A 21,603-nucleotide genomic window follows, 5' to 3' on the forward strand; every position below is an offset into this window, starting at 1 on the left:
ACTGGGAATAGAAGCACAAATGAGAGAAGCTGGTGGCACTAAACAAAAAGGGAATTTTCTGAGCACATTACTTTGTGTGTGATCATGGAGTTTTAGGAAATTTTGTAATGCTCAATCTATAGCTCTACAGATTGTTTTTTAAATTTGTTATTTTTTCCTCCTGTTGAGTGGTGTATGATTGTACTGTGGAAACTTGCAAGTTGCTAGAATGCCTTACCTGCAAGGGAAGAGAGGCTAAGAATGGATTCTCCTGCAAGGTATGTTTACTATCCATTGTTTTGAATCAGTTGACAAACCATTATCCATATGGAAACTAAATACTCTTTGAAAATTTTCAGCTGCAAATATGACAGAACATTACACCAATGCTACACTTTTGCCAAACATTGTTACAGGCGGAAGGGAATGGTGCTCTGATTATTATGCAGAAACCCAACAACAGTTGAGCCAAAAGATGATTGCTTCATCACATGACTAAAGAAAGCATAATTGGAGGATCAAAATGAAAACAATTTACCTTTCCTTTCCTTTCCTTTTTCCTTTCCTTTTTCCTTTCCTTTCCTTTCCTTTCCTTTTCTAGATGAAAGGGACATATTTCATGAATGTATTCCCAAAGGCACCACAGCCAAACAACATTACTACATCAACAATGTAGGAAAAGACAGATTGCTACTTACTGCGAAGAAGACACATCAAGTTGTAGACAGTTGTGATTAAAAGACACATATAGCTTTCGGCCACAGCCTTCATCAGTAAAGAGAGAGAGATACTTACAACATTCATACACAAACACAAACAAGCATACTTCACACACACACGACCACCAACTTCAGCATCTTGGGCCAGAATGCAGCATCACGTGGGATGCAAGCAGCAATCTAGAGGGGGGTGGAGAAGGGGGAGGGGGAAGGGATAGTAGTGAATGGGTGGGGAGAGAGGAACATGGTCTGGTGGAGTGTGCAGGGACTAGACCGACGACAGGTGCAGTGTTGGGAGGTTGTGGGGCAGGGAGGTGGGGCAAAATAAAAACAAGAAAGGAGAGCAGTTGGGAAAGATGGGTGGATGAGTTGGCAGAGGGCTCCAAATATACAGGGTGGGAGACAAGAATTGGGAGGAGACGATAAGGACAGAGGAGTTGAAAACTGTTGGGTCGAGGGTGTGGGGACAGTGTGTTACCTTAGTTTGAGGCCAGAATATTTATGGGAGCGGGGGGACATGTGGTAAAGATAACTCCCATGTTACCTTAGGTTAAGGTCAGGATAATTATGGGAGCGGAAGATGTGTGGTGAAGATAGCTCCCATCTGTACAGTTCAGAAAAGCTGATTGTGGAGGGAAGGATCCAGATGGCTATGGTAGTGAAGCAGCCACCGAAATCAAGTGTGTTATGTTCAGCTGCTTGTTGTGCCACAGTGTGGTGTACTTCATTCTTGACCACAGTTTGGGGGTGGCTATTCATCTTGGTGGACACCTGATTGGTTGCCATACCAATATAAAAAGCTGTGCAGTGATTGCAACAGAGCTGGTAAATGACGTGGCAGCTTTGACAAGTGGCATGGCCCCTGATGAGGTAGGATAAACCTCTGACAGGACTGAGATAGGAAGTGCTGGGTGGGTGGATTGGACAGGTTTTGCACCTGGATGTTCTACAGGGCTATGATTCTTGTGACAATGGGTTGGGATTGGGAATGGTGTAGGGATGGACTAGGATGTTGTGGAGGTTGGGTGGGTGATGAAACACCACTTTAGGATGGATGGGAAGTATCTAAGGTAGGATGTCCCTCATTTCAGGGCACAAGGATGGGTAATCAAAGCCCTGGCGAAGGATGTGGTTCAGTTTTTCCAGTCCAGGATGGTACTGGATGATGAAGGGGGCACTCCTTTGTGGCTGGTTATTGGAGGTGGTGGGAGGATTGGGATTGTGAGGGGGAAATGGCACATGAGATCTGTTTATCTGTTTGTGGACTAGATCTGGGGAGGGAGGGCCTGTCTGTGAAGGCCTTGGTGAGGCCCTCAACATACTGAGTAATGGAGTTTTTGTCACTGCAGATATACTGGCCGTGGGTAGCCAGGCTGTATGGGATGACAGCTGTCAAAATGCAGATACTGTTGGCAGTTGGTAGGTATAATGTGGGCAGAGGTGCGGATCAGAGAGGAGGTGGTTACCATTTCAGAAGGGACACAGTGAGTTGAGGAGGACCACTTGAAGAGGATGGGAGAGATGATGTTGAGATTGTGAAGGAACGAAGATATGATGTGTTGCCCCTGGCCCTGGGTGCAGATCATGAAGATTTCAGTGAACCTCAACCAGACTGGGGGTTTGGTGTTTTGTGAGGATTAGGTGGTTTCCTCTAGATGGTCCTTATAAAAGGTTAGCATAGGAGGGTGCCATGCAGGTGCCCATGGCTGTGCCACAGTTTCAGATGAGAAGTAGTTGTGGGTTAGGATAAAGTTAGTAAGGTGTGTGAGGAGTGAGGTAGTGGGTTTGGAGTCTGAAGGATGTTGGGAAAGGTAGTGTTCAGTAATGGTAAGATCATTGGTGTGAGTGATATTGGTGTATAGGGAAGTGGTGTCAACAGTGACAAGTAGCGATCCATGAGGTGAAGGGGTGGGAATGGTGGAGAGTCTGTGAAGGAAGTGGTTGGTGTCTGATGTGGAAGGCTAGATTGTGGGCAGTTGGTTGGAAGAGTTGGTCAATGAGTGCCGAAATTCTTTCAGTGGGGGCTCAGTAATCAGCTACAATGGGGCATCCAGGATTGTTGGGTTTGTGGATTTTGGGGAGCATGTAGAAGATGGGTGTCCGGGGTGTCATAGGAGTGAGAAGGGAAATGGATTCAGGGGAGATGTTATGGGAAGGGCCTAAGGATTTAAGCAGGATTGGAGTTTCTGTTTGACTTCTGGGATGGGATCACTCTGAGAAAGTTTATAGGTGGAGGAGTCAGACAATTAGCAGAGGCCTTGTGTCAGATAGTCACTGTGATTCATAACAACAGTAGTGGAACGTTTGTCTGCAGGTAGGATGATTAGGTCAGGCTGTGTATGGCTGTTCTTTCTTCTACTGAAAGGTTGGTGTTCTGGTGAAGGAACCTGGGCAAGGACGGTGAGGTCAAGTTGGAGGTAAGGAATTCCTGGAAGGTGACCAGTGAGTGGTTAGTTGTGAGTACAGGGGCAGATCACAGTTGGATGATGGTATGAATTGGAAGAGGCAGGGTTCAATGTTGGAACTAGGGTGATGAGTTTCCTTTACTTTACATCTATGGTCACACATTTTTGTTATCAGACAATTGGTTTTGGTCTATAATGACCATCTTCAGATCTGTTTCATAAAAACTTCTCCTAATATACTGGAGGACATGTTTTTATAAAATAGGTCTGAAGATGGTCATTACAGACTGAAACCGGTAGTCTGATGACAAAAATTTGTGACCCTAAACATGAAGTAAAGGAAATTTATTCTAGCAGATTAAAACTGTGTGCCGGACCAAGACTCAAACTCGGGACCTTCGCCCGCGAAAGGCAAAGGTCCCGAGTTCGAGTCTCGGTCCGGCACACAGTTTTAATCTTCCAGGAAGTTTCATATCAGCGCACACACTGCTGTAGAGTGAAAATTTCATTCTAGAAATTTATTCTATATTCAGGTCACTGTTCAATTTGTGACCATGTCGCAGCTTGTGGAATTAGGGTGATTTGAGGGATCGCTGGCATTCTCATCTCCCATCCTGTTTATTTGCAGCCCTCTGCCAGTGCATCTGCTTGTCTTTCCCTACTCCGCTCTTTCTTTGTTCCTTTTTCCCCCACCTCCCTGCCCCACAACCTCTTGACACTCCACCTGTCGGCAGTCTAGTCCCTGCGTACTCCACTGGACAATGTTTGTCTCTCTTCCCACCCATTCACTACTGTCCCTCCCCACTCCCACTCCCCCTCCCCCTCCCGCTGCCCCTGCCCCTGCCCCTGCCCGTGCCCCTGCCCCTGCCCGTGCCCCTGCCCCTGCCCCTGCCCCTGCCCCTCCCCTCCCTTTAGATTGCTGCTTGCATCCCACATGATGTTGCATTCCGGCCCGATATGCTGGGGTTGGCTGTGTGTGCATGAAGTGTGCTTGTGTGTGTGTGTGTGTGTGTGTGTGTGTGTGTGTGTGTGTGTGTGTGTGTGTGTGTCCTTACTGATGAAGGCTGTGGCTGAAAACTATACATGAGTGTCTTTTAATTGTGCCTGTCTGCATCTTGACATGTCTTCTTTATGGTAAGTAGCAATTTATCTTTTCCTACATTGTTACTACTAAAATAGGTCTCCCGACCTCAACAACACTTCTCATCACATAACTTGGGTAGTGGGGGATTTGTGGTCAAAACTGAAAGAATAACACTCTCTCTCTCTCTCTCTCTCTCTCTCTCTCTCTCTCTCTCTCTCTCTCTCCCCCCCCTCTCTCTCCCCCCCTCTCTCCCCCCCTCTCCCCCCCTCTCCCCCCCTCTCCCCCCTCTTGCTCCATCTTCTCCTGCCACCCCCTCTCTCTAAATCATCACCTTACCCCCCCCCCCCCTTTTTCACCTTCTTCTTCTGCCTCCCTCTGTATCTCTCCATCTTCTTCTGCCTCCCTCTCTATCCCTCCATCTTCTCCTGCCCCCCCCCCCCCCCCCTCTCCATCACCACTGTTTCTCCGTCTCCTCTTGTCCCTCTTTCTGTCCGTCTCCTTCATTCTGCTGTCAATTACCTCCCACCATCGACCATCTCCTGCTCCCTCTCTCTGTGACCTTGTGCCTTGTTTATCTCTCCCTCCCTGTGGCCTTGAGCCTCATTTGTTATTATTGCAAATTCAGATTGTGTAGTAGTATTCTAATCATAAGTCAGTAAGCTGTAAATACAATTTCCTGTTTAGCCTATATGTGTCCATACGGTCATTACAGTAACATGTAAATGTTAGATGTAAATCGGTCGAGTACTGTTTGAGAGTTTTCATGCAATGTTTCTCCATTTTATGTTTAAAAATGTGCATATTCAAAGGCAACATAATGTAAAATTTTTGAAGCAATTGGTGAAGATCTTTCGGAGATATGAGATTTTGAACAAACATACATTTACAATTTTGTTTATATGAATTATTAGTATTATTTTCAATTTTTTAAGTCCATTCAACTACCTGTGTTATTCAGATGTTAAAATCATGAAATGTATGCTGATAAACACGTATGTAGTTATCATTTTTTATGAAAAATGTACATCATTTTCTTTTTTTGTTGAAAACATATGCTTCATCTTATTTGTTGAATATAATTAATGCTTCACGTATTACAAACTTCTGTTTTCCTAAAGTTTGTAATGTATAATGGAAAAAGTTTTCTACTAAAAGCATTGGATCCATGAGATTATTTTTTGCTTGTAATATATAAGGGCAATTCTTGTGCACAATTTTATTAAAAATTTTCAGGTGCAATGCTGCAAAACTTTGTTTTGCTGATGGATGCTGAAATGCTACTACAGCTGCAGCTGTCACTTGCAAAATGTTCCTTTCCAACTATTATTGAATTTGCAGAAATCTTTTGTCCCCAAGCAGCTGTGGCCCACTTTGCAGAAAATTCTACGAGTATAAGTGCCGGGCCAGTGGCATGAAATCGTGATTTTGGCAGCCATTGTCAGCTGCAAACTTTATAAATATACAAATATAGTAATTACTGTTGACTCTCTCCCTATAGAGCCACTCACTTCTGCCATTTTCCCCGCAACTCATATGTGATTTCCGTACAAAATGATTATTACATAAGTTTTAATTATGTTACATTTGATGCATGGATTTGGATTGAAAAATGAAAGAAATCATTGAAATGAGACTCAAATCCATAGTCCAGCGATTACTACTCTTGAGCACTACCGATAAAGCCACAGGGCCTGTTGAAAATTGCTGTTCCTTTGTGTATTACGGTGGCTTGGAGAACTTCACTGTCAGTTTTCTTCAGAATTTTTGAGTCACATGGAATTGCTTTTGGGGATTGATATTTGAGTTCTGAACTTTACATACCATTATCATTAAAAAAGAAATAAAGTAATCCAATTGCCCTTTGCTCCCCCTGTCAGTGGCAGTACATGAGCAGTTTACCACTGCATGTGAATAAAGTTGGTCCAACACGCATCTACATTCATTCATTAAACTTCTCAGAACATTTCTAGAAGTTGTTTCCTGTGAGGTTGCAAAGGCATTCTGCCATTTTTGCTACCTTGAACACCACAAGAATGCAATCTGTAGTTAACTGCTAATCCACTGCAACCAAGTTGAGAGACTTTTTCAAATCTTGGTCCATGTTGTGACAGTGCCACGACATTTAACAGTGCCGCCACGACAGTACGCGCAAACGGCGATAGAGGCGCTCCGCAACTCGGCTGAGCGCGGAAGCGCCACCTAGCTACGAACGGCGCCGTCCGCATGTCACGGCACGGCAGTCGAATAACAGATACTGAGTTTGTTATCATGTAACCAGATATTGTTTCTAAGTGAGTGTGTTTGAATATCCACGCAATTATTGGTGATTAAAGGTTATAACACTTTTTGGCGACGAGGAGAGGGATCCTTTCACTGCGTTGTGGATTTGTGTGTTCGTGACGGGGCAGACATGGAACAGCTTATGCAAGCACTCATTGAACAACAAACACAGCTGATGGCTGCTATTCAGGCACAACAAACACAGCTGACGGCTGCTATTCAGGCGTTGTCGACGTCGCTTACTCATCGTCTGTCTTCCTCTTCTCCGCCTCCATTCCCTCCTTACGACGAGGCCGCTGAAGACTTGGAGGATTATGAGAAACGTTTGCAACAACATTTCTTGGCTTTCGGCATTGTCGACGCTCCTATGTGTAAGTCGTTATTTCTATCTTGGATTTCCTCACGGATCTATCAGCTGCTATCTCAGTTAGCTCCTCTGCGGGAACCTGCCTCTCTGTCCTTCCAAGAAATGTGTGACTTATTGTCTAACTATTATCGAAAAAACACCCATGTCGTTGCCGCCCGTGTGGCGTTCTACTGGTGTCGTAAACAGCCCCATCAATCTTACTGGGCTTGGGCGGCGGAACTACATGGGCTGAGTAGGAAATGTCAGTTTGTCACGGACACTCATCATGAGTCTTATGCTGATTCAATGGTTAGGGATGCTATTCTACGGCTTGCTCCTGATAAAGAAGTTCGACAACGTGCCCTACAACTGCCAAACCCGTCGTTATCAGAAGTTCTAAGCATTGCTCAATCCCTTGAAGTGTCTCACGCTGCTGGCGTGCAAATAGACGCGTGGTGTGATGTAGGCGCTGTACAGTCAACTTTCGACACGGACAATTTGCCTGTTTCACAGGAGAACGAAGATGTGGCGGCGGTTCACTCGCGTAAACAACGTCGCGTTGGGCCGCAACGCTCGCAGCGAAAACAGCAACCACAGAAGCAGGTTCATTCCGCACTTCCTTCTTGTCCACGTTGTTTCGTACAGCATGACAGGGCCGTGTGTCCAAAACGTTGGGCCACGTGTAATTCATGTAGGAAAAAAGGCCACATTGCTTCTGTGTGTCAGTCCCCTAAAGTTCCTGTTGACGAGGACGAGGCATCGGACATGGATGTTAACTGTGTGCTTTCTCAAACAAATAAGTTGTTTGTTACTGTTCGTGTTCTGGATAAAGACTTTCGCATGCAAGTGGACACTGGCTGTGCAGTAACTCTCATTAATTCTCGCACGTATTTGGAGTCACGGCACGGCAGTCGAATAAGAGGTACTGAGTTGTCATCATGTAACCAGATATTGTTTCTAAGTGAGTGTGTTTGAATATCCACGCAATTATTGGTGATTAAAGGTTATAACAGTCCAGAGTAAGGCAGCAGTTCAAGGTGTAAAAATAATTATTCACTAAATTGCCATGGCAGATAGTTTAGTACTGTAAACAGTGTTGTTTCATTTTGTCACAGTAATTTCTTTTAAAGTATAGTAACTAGATTGTGGCTCATTATACATCTACTGATTTGGTGTGATTTCTTATAATATGTTCAAAATATTTTCTTGAGTATTAGCAAAATTTGTTACAAGTGTTAGCAGACATTGTATGTATGTAAACGAATTTTATGTTCAATATTAACTACAACTTGTGTTGCCTTAAATGTTATAATATATAATGAACTCTGATTACAGAATATGCATAGAATTGGAATTGACTGTGAATGGAAACCCCGCTTTGGCACAAAGCAGCTCACATTGGCTCTGATGCAAATAGCTACTTCCGAAAACGTATATATTTTGGATGTAATAAGGATTGGATTGCATTACAAGGAATTGTGGGAAGAGCTTGGACGAATCGTTTTTTCAGATGAAAGCATCATGAAATTGGGTAACTGAATTTAACTGTAAGAGAATAAACATGTTATGCACAAACTTTTTCTGTTTATATATATATAGGCCTATGTAAGGTGTGTGTGTGTGTGTGTGTGTGTGTGTGTGTGTGTGTGTGTGTGTGTGTGCGTGCGCGCGCGCGCGCGCGCGCGCGCAAAGTCACAATGAACTCTGATGTATATTGGTCTACTTCGGGCAGTAATTGAGGCTAGAATTGTCTTTGTTGTTTTAAAGCTATCAACAGGCATCTGCCTGCTACAGTTGGTATGAACACATTGCACTTATTCTGCAGTGATTAAATTCAACTTGTTTTGTAAAGTAATATTTACTTTTTTCAGTTCTTGCTATAAGTGTTTCATTATAATGTTGTCCGTGTGATTTGCTCAGAGTTTTAACTTTGTGCAAAACTCAAGACTTTCTTAATTGCTGTTAAAAACTTCAAGAATCAATAATATTACTTTGAGATGAAAGGCTAATGTGGAGGTGTGTCACATTTGCTATAACTTTCTATTAGGATGAGACCATTTCTTACAACCTTGAGAAACAGTTTACACGATATAGCATCTGTATCAACAATATTCAGTGAATTAAGATTATTTTGCATGATCTAATTTACAGTTCATGTGTAAATAAAGAAATTTGGAAAACAAACTTTAAAATAGGGAAACTGTGTTCACAATACGCCAAATGTGATATACTGGGTATACACAAGCGGCATTGAAATCTGCACGCAGAGCATGAAGTCCATTGAAACTGTGAAGGAAAACGCTTGTTTGTGGTTGTGTCCATGACATAATTAATGAAAAACTTTCAAGGAATAGAACAATCTATCAGCTTCCTGTACATCCTGCTGACAGCAGTGAGGAAAGTAAATCGAACAAGAAAGAAGACCGAAAAGACAACACAACTGGTGATCCTAATTTAAACTGAAGAGATGTTGTTGTTGTTGTTGTTGTTGTTGTCGTCGTCGTCTTCAGTCCCGAGACTGGTTTGATGCAGCTCTCCATGCTACTCTATCCTGTGCAAGCTTCTTCATCTCCCAGTACCTACAGCAACCTACATCCTTCTGAATCTGCTTAGTGTATTCATCTCTTGGTCTCCCTCTACGATTTTTACCCTCCACGCTGCCCTCCAATGTTAAATTTGTGATCCCTTGATGCCTCAGAACATGTCCTACCAACTGATCCCTTCTTCTTGTCAAGTTGTGCCACAAATCCCTCTTCTCCCCAATTCTATTCAATACCTCCTCATTAGTTACGTGATCTACCCATCTAATATTCAACATTCTTCTGTAGCACCACATTTCAAAACCTTCTATTCCCTTCTTGTCCAAACTATTTATCGGCCATGTTTCACTTCCATACATGGCTACACTCCATACAAATACTTTCAGAAACGACTTCCTGACACTTAAATCTATACTCGATGTTAACAAATATCTTTTCTTCAGAAACGCTTTCCTTGCCATTGCCAGTCTACATTTTATATCCTCTCTACTTCGACCATCATCAGTTATTCTGCTCCCCAAATAGCAAAACTCCTTTACTACTTTAAGTGTCTCATTTCCTAATCTAATTCCCTCAGCATCACCCGACTTAATTCGACTACATTCCATTATCCTCGGTTTGCTTTTGTTGATGTTTATCTTACATCCTCCTTTCAAAACACTGTCCTTTCCGTTCAACTGCTCTTCCAAGTCCTTTGCTGTCTCTGACAGAATTACAATGTCATCGGCAAACCTCAAAATTTTTATTTCTTCTCCATGGATTTTAATACCTACTCCGAATATTTCTTTTGTTTCCTTTACTGCTTGCTCAATATACAGATTGAATAACATCGGGGAGAGGCTACAATCCTGTCTCATTCCCTTCCCAACCACTGCTTCCCTTTGATGTCCCTCGACTCTTATAACTGCCATCTGGTTACTGTACAAATTGTAAATAGCCTTTCGCTCCCTGTATTTTACCCCTGCCATCTTTAGAATTTGAAAGAGAGTATTCCAGTCAACATTGTCAAAAGCTTTCTCTAAGTCTACAAATGCTAGAAACGTAGGTTTGCCTTTCCTTAATCTAATTTCTAAGATAAATCGTAGGGTCAGTATTGCCTCACGTGTTCCAACATTTCTGCGGAATCCAAACTGATCTTCCCCGAGGTTGGCTTCTACCAGTTTTTCCATTCGTCTGTAAAGAATTCGCATTAGTATTTTGCAGCAGTGACTTATTAAACTGATAGTTTGGTAATTTTCACATCCGTCAACACCTGCTTTCTTTGGGATTGGAATTATTATATTCTTGTTGAAGTCTGAGGGTATTTCGCCTGTCTCATATATCTTGCTCACCAGATGGTAGAGTTTTGTCAGGACTGGCTCTCCCAAGGCCGTCAGTAGTTCCAATGGAATGTTGTCTACTCCTGGGGCCTTGTTTCGACTCAGGTCTTTCAGTGCTCTTTCAAACTCTTCACGCAGTATTGTGTCTCCCATTTCATCTTCATCTACATCCTCTTCAATTTCCATAATATTGTCCTCAAGTACATCACCCTTGTATAGACCCTCTATATACTACTTCCACCTTTCTGCTTTCCCTTCTTTGCTTAGAACTGGGTTTCCATCTGAACTCTTGATATTCATAAAAGTGGCTCTCTTATCTCCAAAGGTCTCTTTAATTTTCCTGTAGGCAGTATCTATCTTCCCCGCAGTGAGATAAGCCTCTACATCCTTACATTTGTCCTCTAGCCATCCCTGCTTAGCCATTTTGCACTTCCTGTCAATCTCATTTTTGAGACGTTTGTATTCCTTTTTGCCTGCTTCATATACTGCGTTTTTATATTTTCTCCTTTCATCAATTAAATTCAATATTTCTTCTGTTACCCAAGGATTTCTACTAGTCCTTGTCTTTTTAGCTACTTCATCCTCTGCCGCCTTCACTACTTCATACCTCAGAGCTACCCATTCTTCTTCTACTGTATTTCTTTCCCCCATTCCTGTCAATTGTTCCCTTATGCTCTCCCTGAAACTCTGTACAACCTCTGGTTTAATCAGTTTGTCCAGGTCCCATCTCCTTAAATTCCCACCTTTTTGAAGTTTCTTCAGTTTTAATCTACAGTTCATAACCAATAGATTGTGGTCAGAGTCGACATCTGCCCCTGGAAATGTCTTACAATTTAAAACCTGGTTCCTAAATCTCTGTCTTACCATTATATAATCTATCTGATACCTTCTAGTATCTCCAGGATTCTTCCATGTATACAACCTTCTTTTATGATTCTTGAGCCAAGTGTTAGCTATGATTAAGTTATGCTCTGTGCAAAATTCTACCAGGCGGCTTCCTGTTCAGTTTCTTACCCCCAATCCATATTCACCTACTACATTTCCTTCTCTCCCTTTTGCTACTGACGAATTCCAGTCACCCATGACTATTAAATTTTCGTCTCCCTTCACTGTCTGAATAATTTCTTTTATTTCATCATACATTTCGTCAATTTTTTCATCATCTGCAGAACCAATTGGCATGTAAACTTGTACTACTGTAGTAGGCATGGGCTTCGTGTCTATCTTGGCCACAATAATGCGTCCACTATGCTGTTTGTAGTAGCTTACCCGCACTCCTATTTTTTTATTCATTATTAAACCTACTCCTGCATTACCCCTATTTGACTTTGTGTTTATAACCCTGTAGTCGCCTGACCAGAAGTCTTGTTCCTCCTGCCACCGAACGTCACTAATTCCCACAATATCTAACTTTAACCTATCCATTTCCCTTTTTAAATTTTCTAACCTACCTGCCCGATTAAGGGATCTGACATTCCACACTCCAAACCGTAGAACGCCAGTTTTCTTTCTCCTGATTACGACATCCTCTTGAGTAGTCCCTGCCCGGAGATCCGAATGGGGGACTATTTTACCTCCAGAATGTTTTACCCAGGAGGACGCCATGATCATTTAACCATACATACTGCTAAAAAAATAAAATGCTTCATTGGTAGCACAAAAACTATATGGAACATTTTTAAAATTAGAGACAAACAAAAACAATGATACAACTGGAATAAGTCACAAAAAACAGTGTGACCGAGATATGAAAAATTTAAATCATTAACCATCAAATTCGATGGTTCTTTGATAACCAACATTAAAAAAAAATCATTAAGCTGTGCAAAAATTACAGCTTTTAAGCAGCTAAAAGGTTTTTTTTTAAATTCAAGTAATCAAGTCTGAGGAGTACCAAGTATCCAAGATGTTCAATGATTACCTCTTCACTGTGGCAGCAAACACTGCGGCTACCAGCAGAAATCTGTTTCAAAAAGCTAAGGTGGGTACAATACTAATAACACTACCAAGTGGTAATTCTGACAGCTATTACTGCATTTCTAGGAGCTGATGACTCACAATATATTTCCTGGAAGACTGTAATATGCTGCAGTAAAAGCCACCAATAACAATGGAGATAAGCAAATCACCTCAAACATCATTTTTATTTCTCTTCTTTCAGTATTCTCAAAAGTTTATAAAAATATAGTTTACAATACAATACTAACTCACTGTTTTGAGCAGAAGTTATTGACTACTTTTCAGTTCACCTATTATAGAATATTAGTCACAGAGAAGGCCTCGTAAATGAAGTCTTGGAGGACCTAAACACATGCCCCTCTTAAAGAAACACATGTTTGTCTGGCCTCTCAACAGATACCCCTCCGTTGTGGTTGCACCTACGGTACGGCCATCTGTATCGCTGAGGCATGCAAGCCTCCCCACCAACGGCAAGGTCCATGGTTCATGGGGATAGATATGATGTTGTAAATATGACTTCCAAATACCAAGTTGTGAATACACCCAATCCAAAAATTTATCACCATAATGTGCAATCCCTGTGTAAAAAGATTGACAAAATTAACATACTGTTAACTGATGAACTAAATATATCTCAGTATTATGCATTTCTAAACACTGGCTTAACCCAGAATTAATTCAGAATACGAAAATAAATAAATTAATTTTGTCTTCCTACTACTGCAGGAAAAACACCAAGCAGGGTGGGGTGGCAAATTACGCAAAGGAAAATTGAGATTTTACTATGCTACCAGACTTAATTAGAACAAATGTTGAAAAGAATTTTTTGGAAATTGTAAACTTTTTTAAACAAAATGGAGTAATTGCTAAATGAAGTAAATGAAATGTATTGTGAGATAATAATCTGTGGCAACTTCAGTATTGATTTCCTCACAAATTGTCGAGACAGAGAGGCCATTTTAAACGTTGCAACATCCTATGGATTAATGGCTGAAGTAAAATCTGTTCCCGAGGAAAAGAAACTTGTGAAACAACTTTAGGTCAATTTCTAGTCAAGAAAAGTTAACACAACACTCCATTAACAATTTTCAGTGCAGGGTTTAGTGACCCTATCACTCAAATACTAAGCTTAAAAATAAAAGGCAGTATTATTAACAATTGCCTTTAAGAACCACATGTAGAAGATATAATCAGGATTTACAAAATTAAAGTTGTAAATGAAAAGTTCAACACCTCCATTGATACATAAACACATGTCCTTCAAATTGCCTTCCCACTGAAAGCTGTAAGTGTAAGGGAAAATTATAGAACAAACAGCTGGATCTTAAGAGGAATAAGGATTTCATGCTAGAGGAAAAGACTAATTCGTAAAACGTGCAAATTAAAAAAATTCCTCACTTGAAAGACATGTATACTATCAAATATACTCCAAAATACTAAGAAAAGTAATGATATCAGCAAAAATAATGCATAATGATGAATAAATTTATAATTCAGCTAATAAAGCGAAGGCTGTGCGGAGTGTTATAAAAAAGAATCTGGTGAATACAGACCATCTTGCTAAAATATAACACTATCACAAAAAAAAAAAAAGAAGAGAGGAGGAACAAACCCCTTGAAAGTAGCAAACACATTTAACAATTTTTTTTCACAGGTGTTTCCTGATAATGTAATATGAACAAACATACATAAGAACACCCAAGCCAATGAGTATAAAATAAGTGCCTGTAGGTGGTCAATGTACATCAATTCTGTCTCAAAGATGAAGTAGCTAATGCAATAAAGGACTGAAACATTCCAACTCCACATACATTGATGGTGTCCATGCAGCAATCTTGAAGAAAAGTGCATAGAACCTAATTGAAATATTTATACACTTTTGGGACTGCTCGATCCTGGCAGACACTTTCCCTGACAGGCGAAAAAGATCATGTAAATAACAGACCAATTGCAGTTTCCTCCTGCATTTCAAAAGTATTAGAAAAATTTAAACTATGACAGACTTTTGAAATTTGCAAATAAAAACAATATCTTGTGTACTTAACAACATGGATTCAGCAATAAGAGATCAGTGACAACTGCTGTTTATGAGTGAGTGCATCTGTTCCATATTAAGCCTGATGGACATGAAAAAGGAATCACTAGGAGTATTTATTGACTGTCTAAAACTCTTGACATGGCGGACCATACGATTATGCTGTCAAAGCTTGAAAAATATGGTATTAGAGGTCTGTCCAGCAACTGGATCAGTTCCTTCCGGACCATAACAAGCAGGCAATGTGCATCAATTGCACAAATATCCACCGAAAAACTGTATCTGAACACTTATCAGACTATGAACAGATTAAATATGGTGTACCCCAAGGATCAGTAATGGGACCCTTTCTATTTCTTCCATATATAAATTATTTCAGCTTAAATATGGATGCACATAAACAATCATATTTGCAGATGACACCACAATTCTAAAAGGAGAGAGAGAGCAGTGATTGTAATAAATAGTAAAAAATCATTGCACTAAAATTCCACAATGCTCCCAACAAGGTCATGTTCATCCCATTTGGTCTCTGTCAGTGGTGAACTGGTTGGTAACATTACTGAAACCAAATTCTTAGGACTTTGGCTGTAGAGCAATGTAAAATGAAATAAGCACATTGAATATCTCAGTGCAGAACTGAACAAGACATATTACCTTCTTTCCTCACTAAAACCATGCTGTAATGAGAAAACAGTAATGAATGCATATCTTGCTTACTTAAATTCTCGCCTTAAATATGGAGTCACTTTCTGGGGAAACTCTAAAACAGCTAATAGCATGTGATTTTTCAGCTTCTCGTAGCATACTTCATGTTGAAATAGTTCATGGGTGAACTGCTGGATGTCGGTGTCCAACGAACAAAATATTTCGGCAAATGACCACTTTGCCATCATCAAGTGCATTGATGAACTAACTGACTGCATTTTTCTCTCCTCCTCCTCCTCCTCCTCCTCCTCCTCCTCTCACTCTGATCAACTACATCATGAGTTTTCTGCAGCCAGCATCTCTTGCCCCAGTGCTCCTGTCGACTTAGTGTTCCGTCCTAGGTTCGCTCCCAGGTGCGCAAGATATTGGCACCTCTGCTGATCCTCCGCCTGCCCCTGTAGTCAATTCATTGTCTAGTATTTCATTCCTCTTCTTGGCCATTCCAAGAGCAGGTTCCCATACCTTTCTGAGTATGTACCCACTATCACAATAATTTATTAGCAGTTCGCTGCGCAGGGTAGCAGCATGACCTGGGGCGCCTTGCACGGTTTGCATGGCTCTGGTTCGCGCAGCTCCATCTGTCAGAGGTTCGAGTCCTCCCTTGGGCATGGGTGTGTGTGTTGTCCTTAGTGTAAGTTAGTTTAAGTTAGATTAAGTAGTGTGTAAGGCTAGGGACGGATGACCTCAGCAGTTTGGTCCCACAGGAACTTACCTCAAATTTACAATTTTATTAGCAGTCCCCTTACTCGAATCTCAGTAGATTCCTTAATGACACAGTACCAGAATTTGGACATCTGTGTCAGAACCTTGATGTGGTTGTAGTCCATTCCGTGCAGTTCTGTCATGTAGTGTTGTGTGACCGCCAACTTGTTATGCCGCTGCAGTCTGGTATGGCATTGGTGTTCTCTGTAATTATCTTCGACAGTATGCACTTTTTGACCTAGGTAAATCTTACCACATTGGCAGGGTGTCTAAATACCTTGGATTTCTGAAGTCCAAAGTCATCTTCCACACTACCAAGTAGGGCCTTTGTTTTGGCTGATGGGCAGAAAACTGCATTCACTAGGTGTTTCCAAAGAATTCGTCCTGTCGTGCTGGATAATGTGCCACAAAAAGGAATAAATGCAATGCCCATGTCCTCCTGAGAATTATCTTCTGGTTCTGCCAGTTGTACAGAGGGTATGGGACATAGGCTCTCCAAATATGCCACTTCATGTAGCCATTCTTCCAGAAAACCACCCTCAGATGTTCAGGTTCTGTGTCATTGTCAGAGATAGGGCTCATTCTATGTACCAATGTTTTGAGTGTGCCATGCCTCTAAATTGAGTGGCAGCAGCTGTCAGCATGTAAGTATAGGTCTGTGTGCATCTTCTTCCAATAAACACTGGGGCCCAAAGTGCTGTCTGCTTTTGTTCTAACCAACACATCCAGAAAGGGAGTACTCCATCCACCTCAAGTTTCAGGGTGACTTTGATGTTCTGGTGTATGGAATTAAGATTTTATGGAAGCTTCTCTGTTCCTTGTGGTTGTATAATGAGTGTCATCTGCATACTGGAAGAAACATGTTGGTTTCCATTGTGCTGATTCTAGGGCTTCCTCCTTGAAATATTCCATGTACATATTGGCAACAGTTGGTGAAAGCGGACTCCCCATGACTACTCTTTCCGTCTGCTCATAGTAGGTATCGGAGAGAAGAAAGTACTTCGATGTCAAGACGTGCTAAAAAATGTGGGTCGTCTCTGTATCAAATTTCTGGCCCATATGTTCTAAGGATTCTTGTAAATGCTCTCTGGTAAAAAGAGAAACAACATTGAAACTCACAAGTATGTTGGTATCTTTAAGCTTGAAGTTGTTAAGGGATCCAACAACATCCATAGAGTTGTGAATGTGATATGAGCTCTTCCCCACATAATGACTAAGCAAATTCTTTTGATACTTAGCAAATGAGTATGTCGAAGCACAAATTTTACTGACATTGGGGTGTAAAGGAACCCCACCCTTGTGAACCATTGGCAGACCATAAAGTCTTGGTGGAACTCATTCTCCCTCGTAACCTCATTTGGCGAGCTGGATTCTTTGAGAAGCAGTGTGGTCTTCCCCTCCACCCTCTCAGTAGTTTCAGTGTCAACCAACTGATATGCACCAACTTCTAGCAGGCCCCGCATTTTCTTGATGTAATTTTGGTGAGATAGGACCACAGTTGTGTTACCCTTGTCAGTTGGCAAGACCACAATATCAGGATCTCATCTTAGTTTCCTTATGGCTGCCCTCTACCTGCTATAGGTGTTCGGTTGTATAGCTTTTGTTTGCATGAGAGCGTGACAGGTTTAGCAAGTGGCAAAACCAGAAGAGGACTCTAAGGAGGACGCGGCCATTGCATTCATTCCTTTTTGTGGCGTGTTATCCAGCAATACTGGACGAATTCTTCAGAAACACCAAGTGAAGGCAGTCTTCGCCCATCAGCCAAAACAAGGGCCCTACTTGATAATGATGACTTTGGGCTATGGAAACCCGGGGTCTGTCAGATACCCTGCCAATGAGGTAAAACTTACATAGGTCAAACATTGCTTAGTGTTGAAGATAATTGCAGAGAACACCAACATCATACCAGATTGCAGCAACCTGACAAGTTGGAGGTCACAGAACACTACCTGACGGGAATGCACAGAATGGGCTATAACCACACCAAGGCTCTGACACAGATATCCAAACTCTGGGACTGTGTCATTAAGGAAGAGTCAATTAAGGGAACTGCTAATAAATCGTGATAGTGGGTATGTACTTAGCAAGGCATTGGAACCCACTATTAGAGTGGTCAAGAATCAAGAAGAGCATTGAGATACTAGACAATGAACTGACTACAGGGGCAGGCGGAGGATCAGCAAAGGTGTTGCCAGGGTGCGTACGTAGGTGCGAACCGAGGACAGAGCACTGGGTTGGTGGGAGCAGTGGGGCCATGGATGCTGGGCATGGATGGTCGATGGAGTAGCTTTCCAGAGGGAGAGGAGGAGGAGAGAAAAGCACAGCACCAGCCCCCCCCCCCCTCCCACCCCCCCTGCCCCCCAATCTGTTAGTTCATGAGCACACCCGATGATGGCAAACTGATCGTTTGCTGAAATATTTTGCCCATTGGATGCCAACATCCGTCAGTTCACCTGTGAACTATTTTGACAGCTAGTAGCACTTTCAAACTACAAAAATGAGCCATTAGACACTTTTTTTATGCAAACCAGGACTCTTGCATACATATTTAAGATATTTGGTATTTGCGCATTACCATGTGTATATATTGTGGAAACCCTTATATTCTTTAAAATAAATGTAATAAGTACGGACTGCAGACTGCAAAATAACTGTAATATACATGATCACTTTACCAGACAAAACAAAAATTTATATACAAGCCAAATCAACACGTCTCTCTGCCAAAAAAATACATGCCACATGGGAGTTAAACTTCGTAACAAACTTCCTGAAAACATAAAAAGCTATTACTGATGTCAAAACCTTCGGAAAATCTCTAAAGTCATATTCGCACCATCACTGCTTTTATTCCATTATTTAAATTTATGAAGTATTTTACATAATAAATACTTTGTCTAAAGTGTATTATTGTAACTTTAAATAAGTATGTCTAGAAATCACTTTCAAAAGTGTAATTATAACTTGGCTTGAGTAGTGCCTTATGCGAAAGTTGCTTTTGTAGACAACAGGACCAATAAGTACAATACAGAAGAAGGTATTTGTTTATGTGATCTGCATGATTAAATTATAGTACTTGAAGTCTAGTTGTAGTGTGAATTTACATTGACGTAACTAGTAACAAATATTTACTGACTTTAAGTATCAGTGTTACTTGGGAAAGAATGACATTTTGTTGTTGGAGAATGTGATTGACTAAATTGTGAACACCGTATTTTCGCATGACACACACACACACACACACACACACACACACACACACACACCAGTGGCAGATACATATGGGGGGGGGGGGGCACATGACACACCCCCCCCTCCCCCCTTGCAGGGCCACCCACACCACCACCGCCAGTCAGCATGCACACTATTCGTTCGCTTCTTTCATCAGTCAATTCGACTGAATTGAGTTATCAAGTAGTTAAGTAGTTGAACTTTCCTATGTGGCACGCGCGTCCATATCATCCTATTTTATACGTTTCAGTCTGGCACGTAGGTAGCTATGTGCTCGGAACAGTTTCTAAAGTTCTTAAGGAAATACAGTGTTGGACAGATAGAAAAATGGCTGCCAAAGCCAATATTCTCCTCTGAGCTCTCTCTAATTGTGAGTTTTTCATCACTCTGTTCTCACTGAAAAGGAGACAGCACGACAGCGATTCGTCCGAAATTTTGTGTGGTGAAAGAGGACTCCTAACACCTGACATGGTTAAAATATTAGGATGCACTACACAGAAAATCCTGGGAAAAATCGATCCAAAGTTTCTTAGGTGCCTTATGAGTATAAAATGTTAGGCTATTGCCTAGCCACCGTCTGGCCTAGATGGTTAGATTCCTCCTCCTGCACTTCTTTTATTTCTTCTGTTTCATTTTATTTTGTTATTCCACCAATTATTCAGGAAGTTTCCCAAACCTACATTATCTTTAACAAATTAGTTACATTATTGAATACAAATTATTTTCTTTTTGTCCAACAACACAATTCATGGCGTTGGGTTTTCCAAATTTCATTGTAAAGTATACAAGGAGAAACATTGGGTTTTTAATCAGAATAACAAAGTCAATTGGGAAACATTCAATTTTTATACATATAATAATTATAAACAAGAACCACAGTGGTAATTATCGTAAAAACAAACAAAGCAATAATTTTTGTGACATCTTGCGCTACATATAAAAAGCGGATTTTTTACAATCAAAGGGCGTTTGCAATAAATCTGTATAAAAACATGCCCCATTACCTTTTACGAAAATGTTTCGAGTTTCTGATAATTTTGAGGCAAACCAGGCATATTGAATCATGTCTCAGAATATTGGCGACAGTAATTGATGGTGAATTATAGAATGAATTTTTATACAATCTTCCCGGGAACTAATTTCACGATTCTCCTGTAACAATGCACTGCAATTTTGCAAGCACTTAATGAAATTTTTAACTTGCCTGTAAAAGTAAACATCACAAGGTTGCACCAAAGAAGTTAATTTTTGGAGATATAACTTTTACAGACCAAGTTGGCATATTTTCATCATCCTGAAAAATTGTATCATATATCTGCGGATTCGTTTGACCTCTCCAAGAGTCAATGAGAAGTAAATATTTATTCTCCCGACATAAGATTTTAAACATTTCTGGAGAAAATCCATGTATAAAACTGTTATTAATTTTCCGGACTTCGATGATGTTACGATAACATTCGTATAAGTATTGGCATAACATCTATTAATTTGTGAATATGAGGTCGGAAATGACCTGTCGCTTCTTGTAAGCATATGAAGACATGTGGGAGTGGTTTTCCGGATAAAGTTATTGAATATTGTGCGGTGTATGAATGTGTCACTTTATTCAAATCTGACTTTTTCATGAAAACTGTTTTACTCCCTTTTTCAGTGAGAGTCCTGTTGAAAACAGATTGATATTGGCATCCTGAAACAATAGTATTTTTAATATTAAACAATATTTGAATGTGTGTGTAAATATCTTTATCTATAATTAAATTTGAATTGATATATTTTACATCGGTAAAAACATTTTGTACGCAGAAAATGTGTATTTACCTGTTTGGTCAGTATTTATTACATAATCCTCATAGTATTGAGGGATTAAATGGCATGTCTTCCGACGAAAGGTCTCCGCAGATGCCTGGATGTCCTCCATTGACGCCGCTTTTTTCGAAACCAGTTTCGTGATCTTGCGTTGTGAAATTCTGTGTTTCTGTTTAAATGCCGTGACCCATCGATCAGGCACCTTGAATTTGAAATCGACGAATTTTGCAGCTGCAGTCAATGCCCATTGCTGTAAATTTCTTGTTGTGACTAGCTGATATTGCTGTCTTGCTTCCACAAAACGGTCGTAGGTCCACAAATCTATTGCCTCAAATTTATCCATTCGCGTACCACCAATTTTGCAATGTCGCCAAGGACCATGTGGGGTGCACTTTAGCAATATTCACGACTTTGACTTTGTAGGCAATGGGAATCATGTCACTTTTAAATCTTTTCGGTGACGGTTTATATTCATCTGGAGACGAATCAC

At 40.9% G+C, this 21,603-nt stretch overlaps 1 protein-coding gene across 5 annotated transcripts in view; it reads left to right on the forward strand.

Moving 5' to 3' along the window:
• LOC124609653 (exonuclease mut-7 homolog) overlaps positions 1 to 21,603 on the forward strand; it is a 244,638-nt gene that overhangs the window by 97,475 nt on the left and 125,560 nt on the right. For all 5 annotated transcript variants that reach the window (XR_006979496.1, XM_047140093.1, XM_047140091.1 and 2 more), the window contains exon 10: positions 8,149 to 8,344. Coding sequence is in view for 4 of the 5 variants with exons in the window: in XM_047140093.1 (XP_046996049.1) it covers positions 8,149 to 8,344 (196 nt within the window). In the remaining variant the exon portion in view is untranslated. The remainder of the gene's footprint in view (positions 1 to 8,148; positions 8,345 to 21,603) is intronic.

The sequence above is a fragment of the Schistocerca americana genome, chromosome 1 (genome assembly GCF_021461395.2).
Source record: "Schistocerca americana isolate TAMUIC-IGC-003095 chromosome 1, iqSchAmer2.1, whole genome shotgun sequence".
Classification (NCBI taxonomy): domain Eukaryota; kingdom Metazoa; phylum Arthropoda; class Insecta; order Orthoptera; family Acrididae; genus Schistocerca; species Schistocerca americana.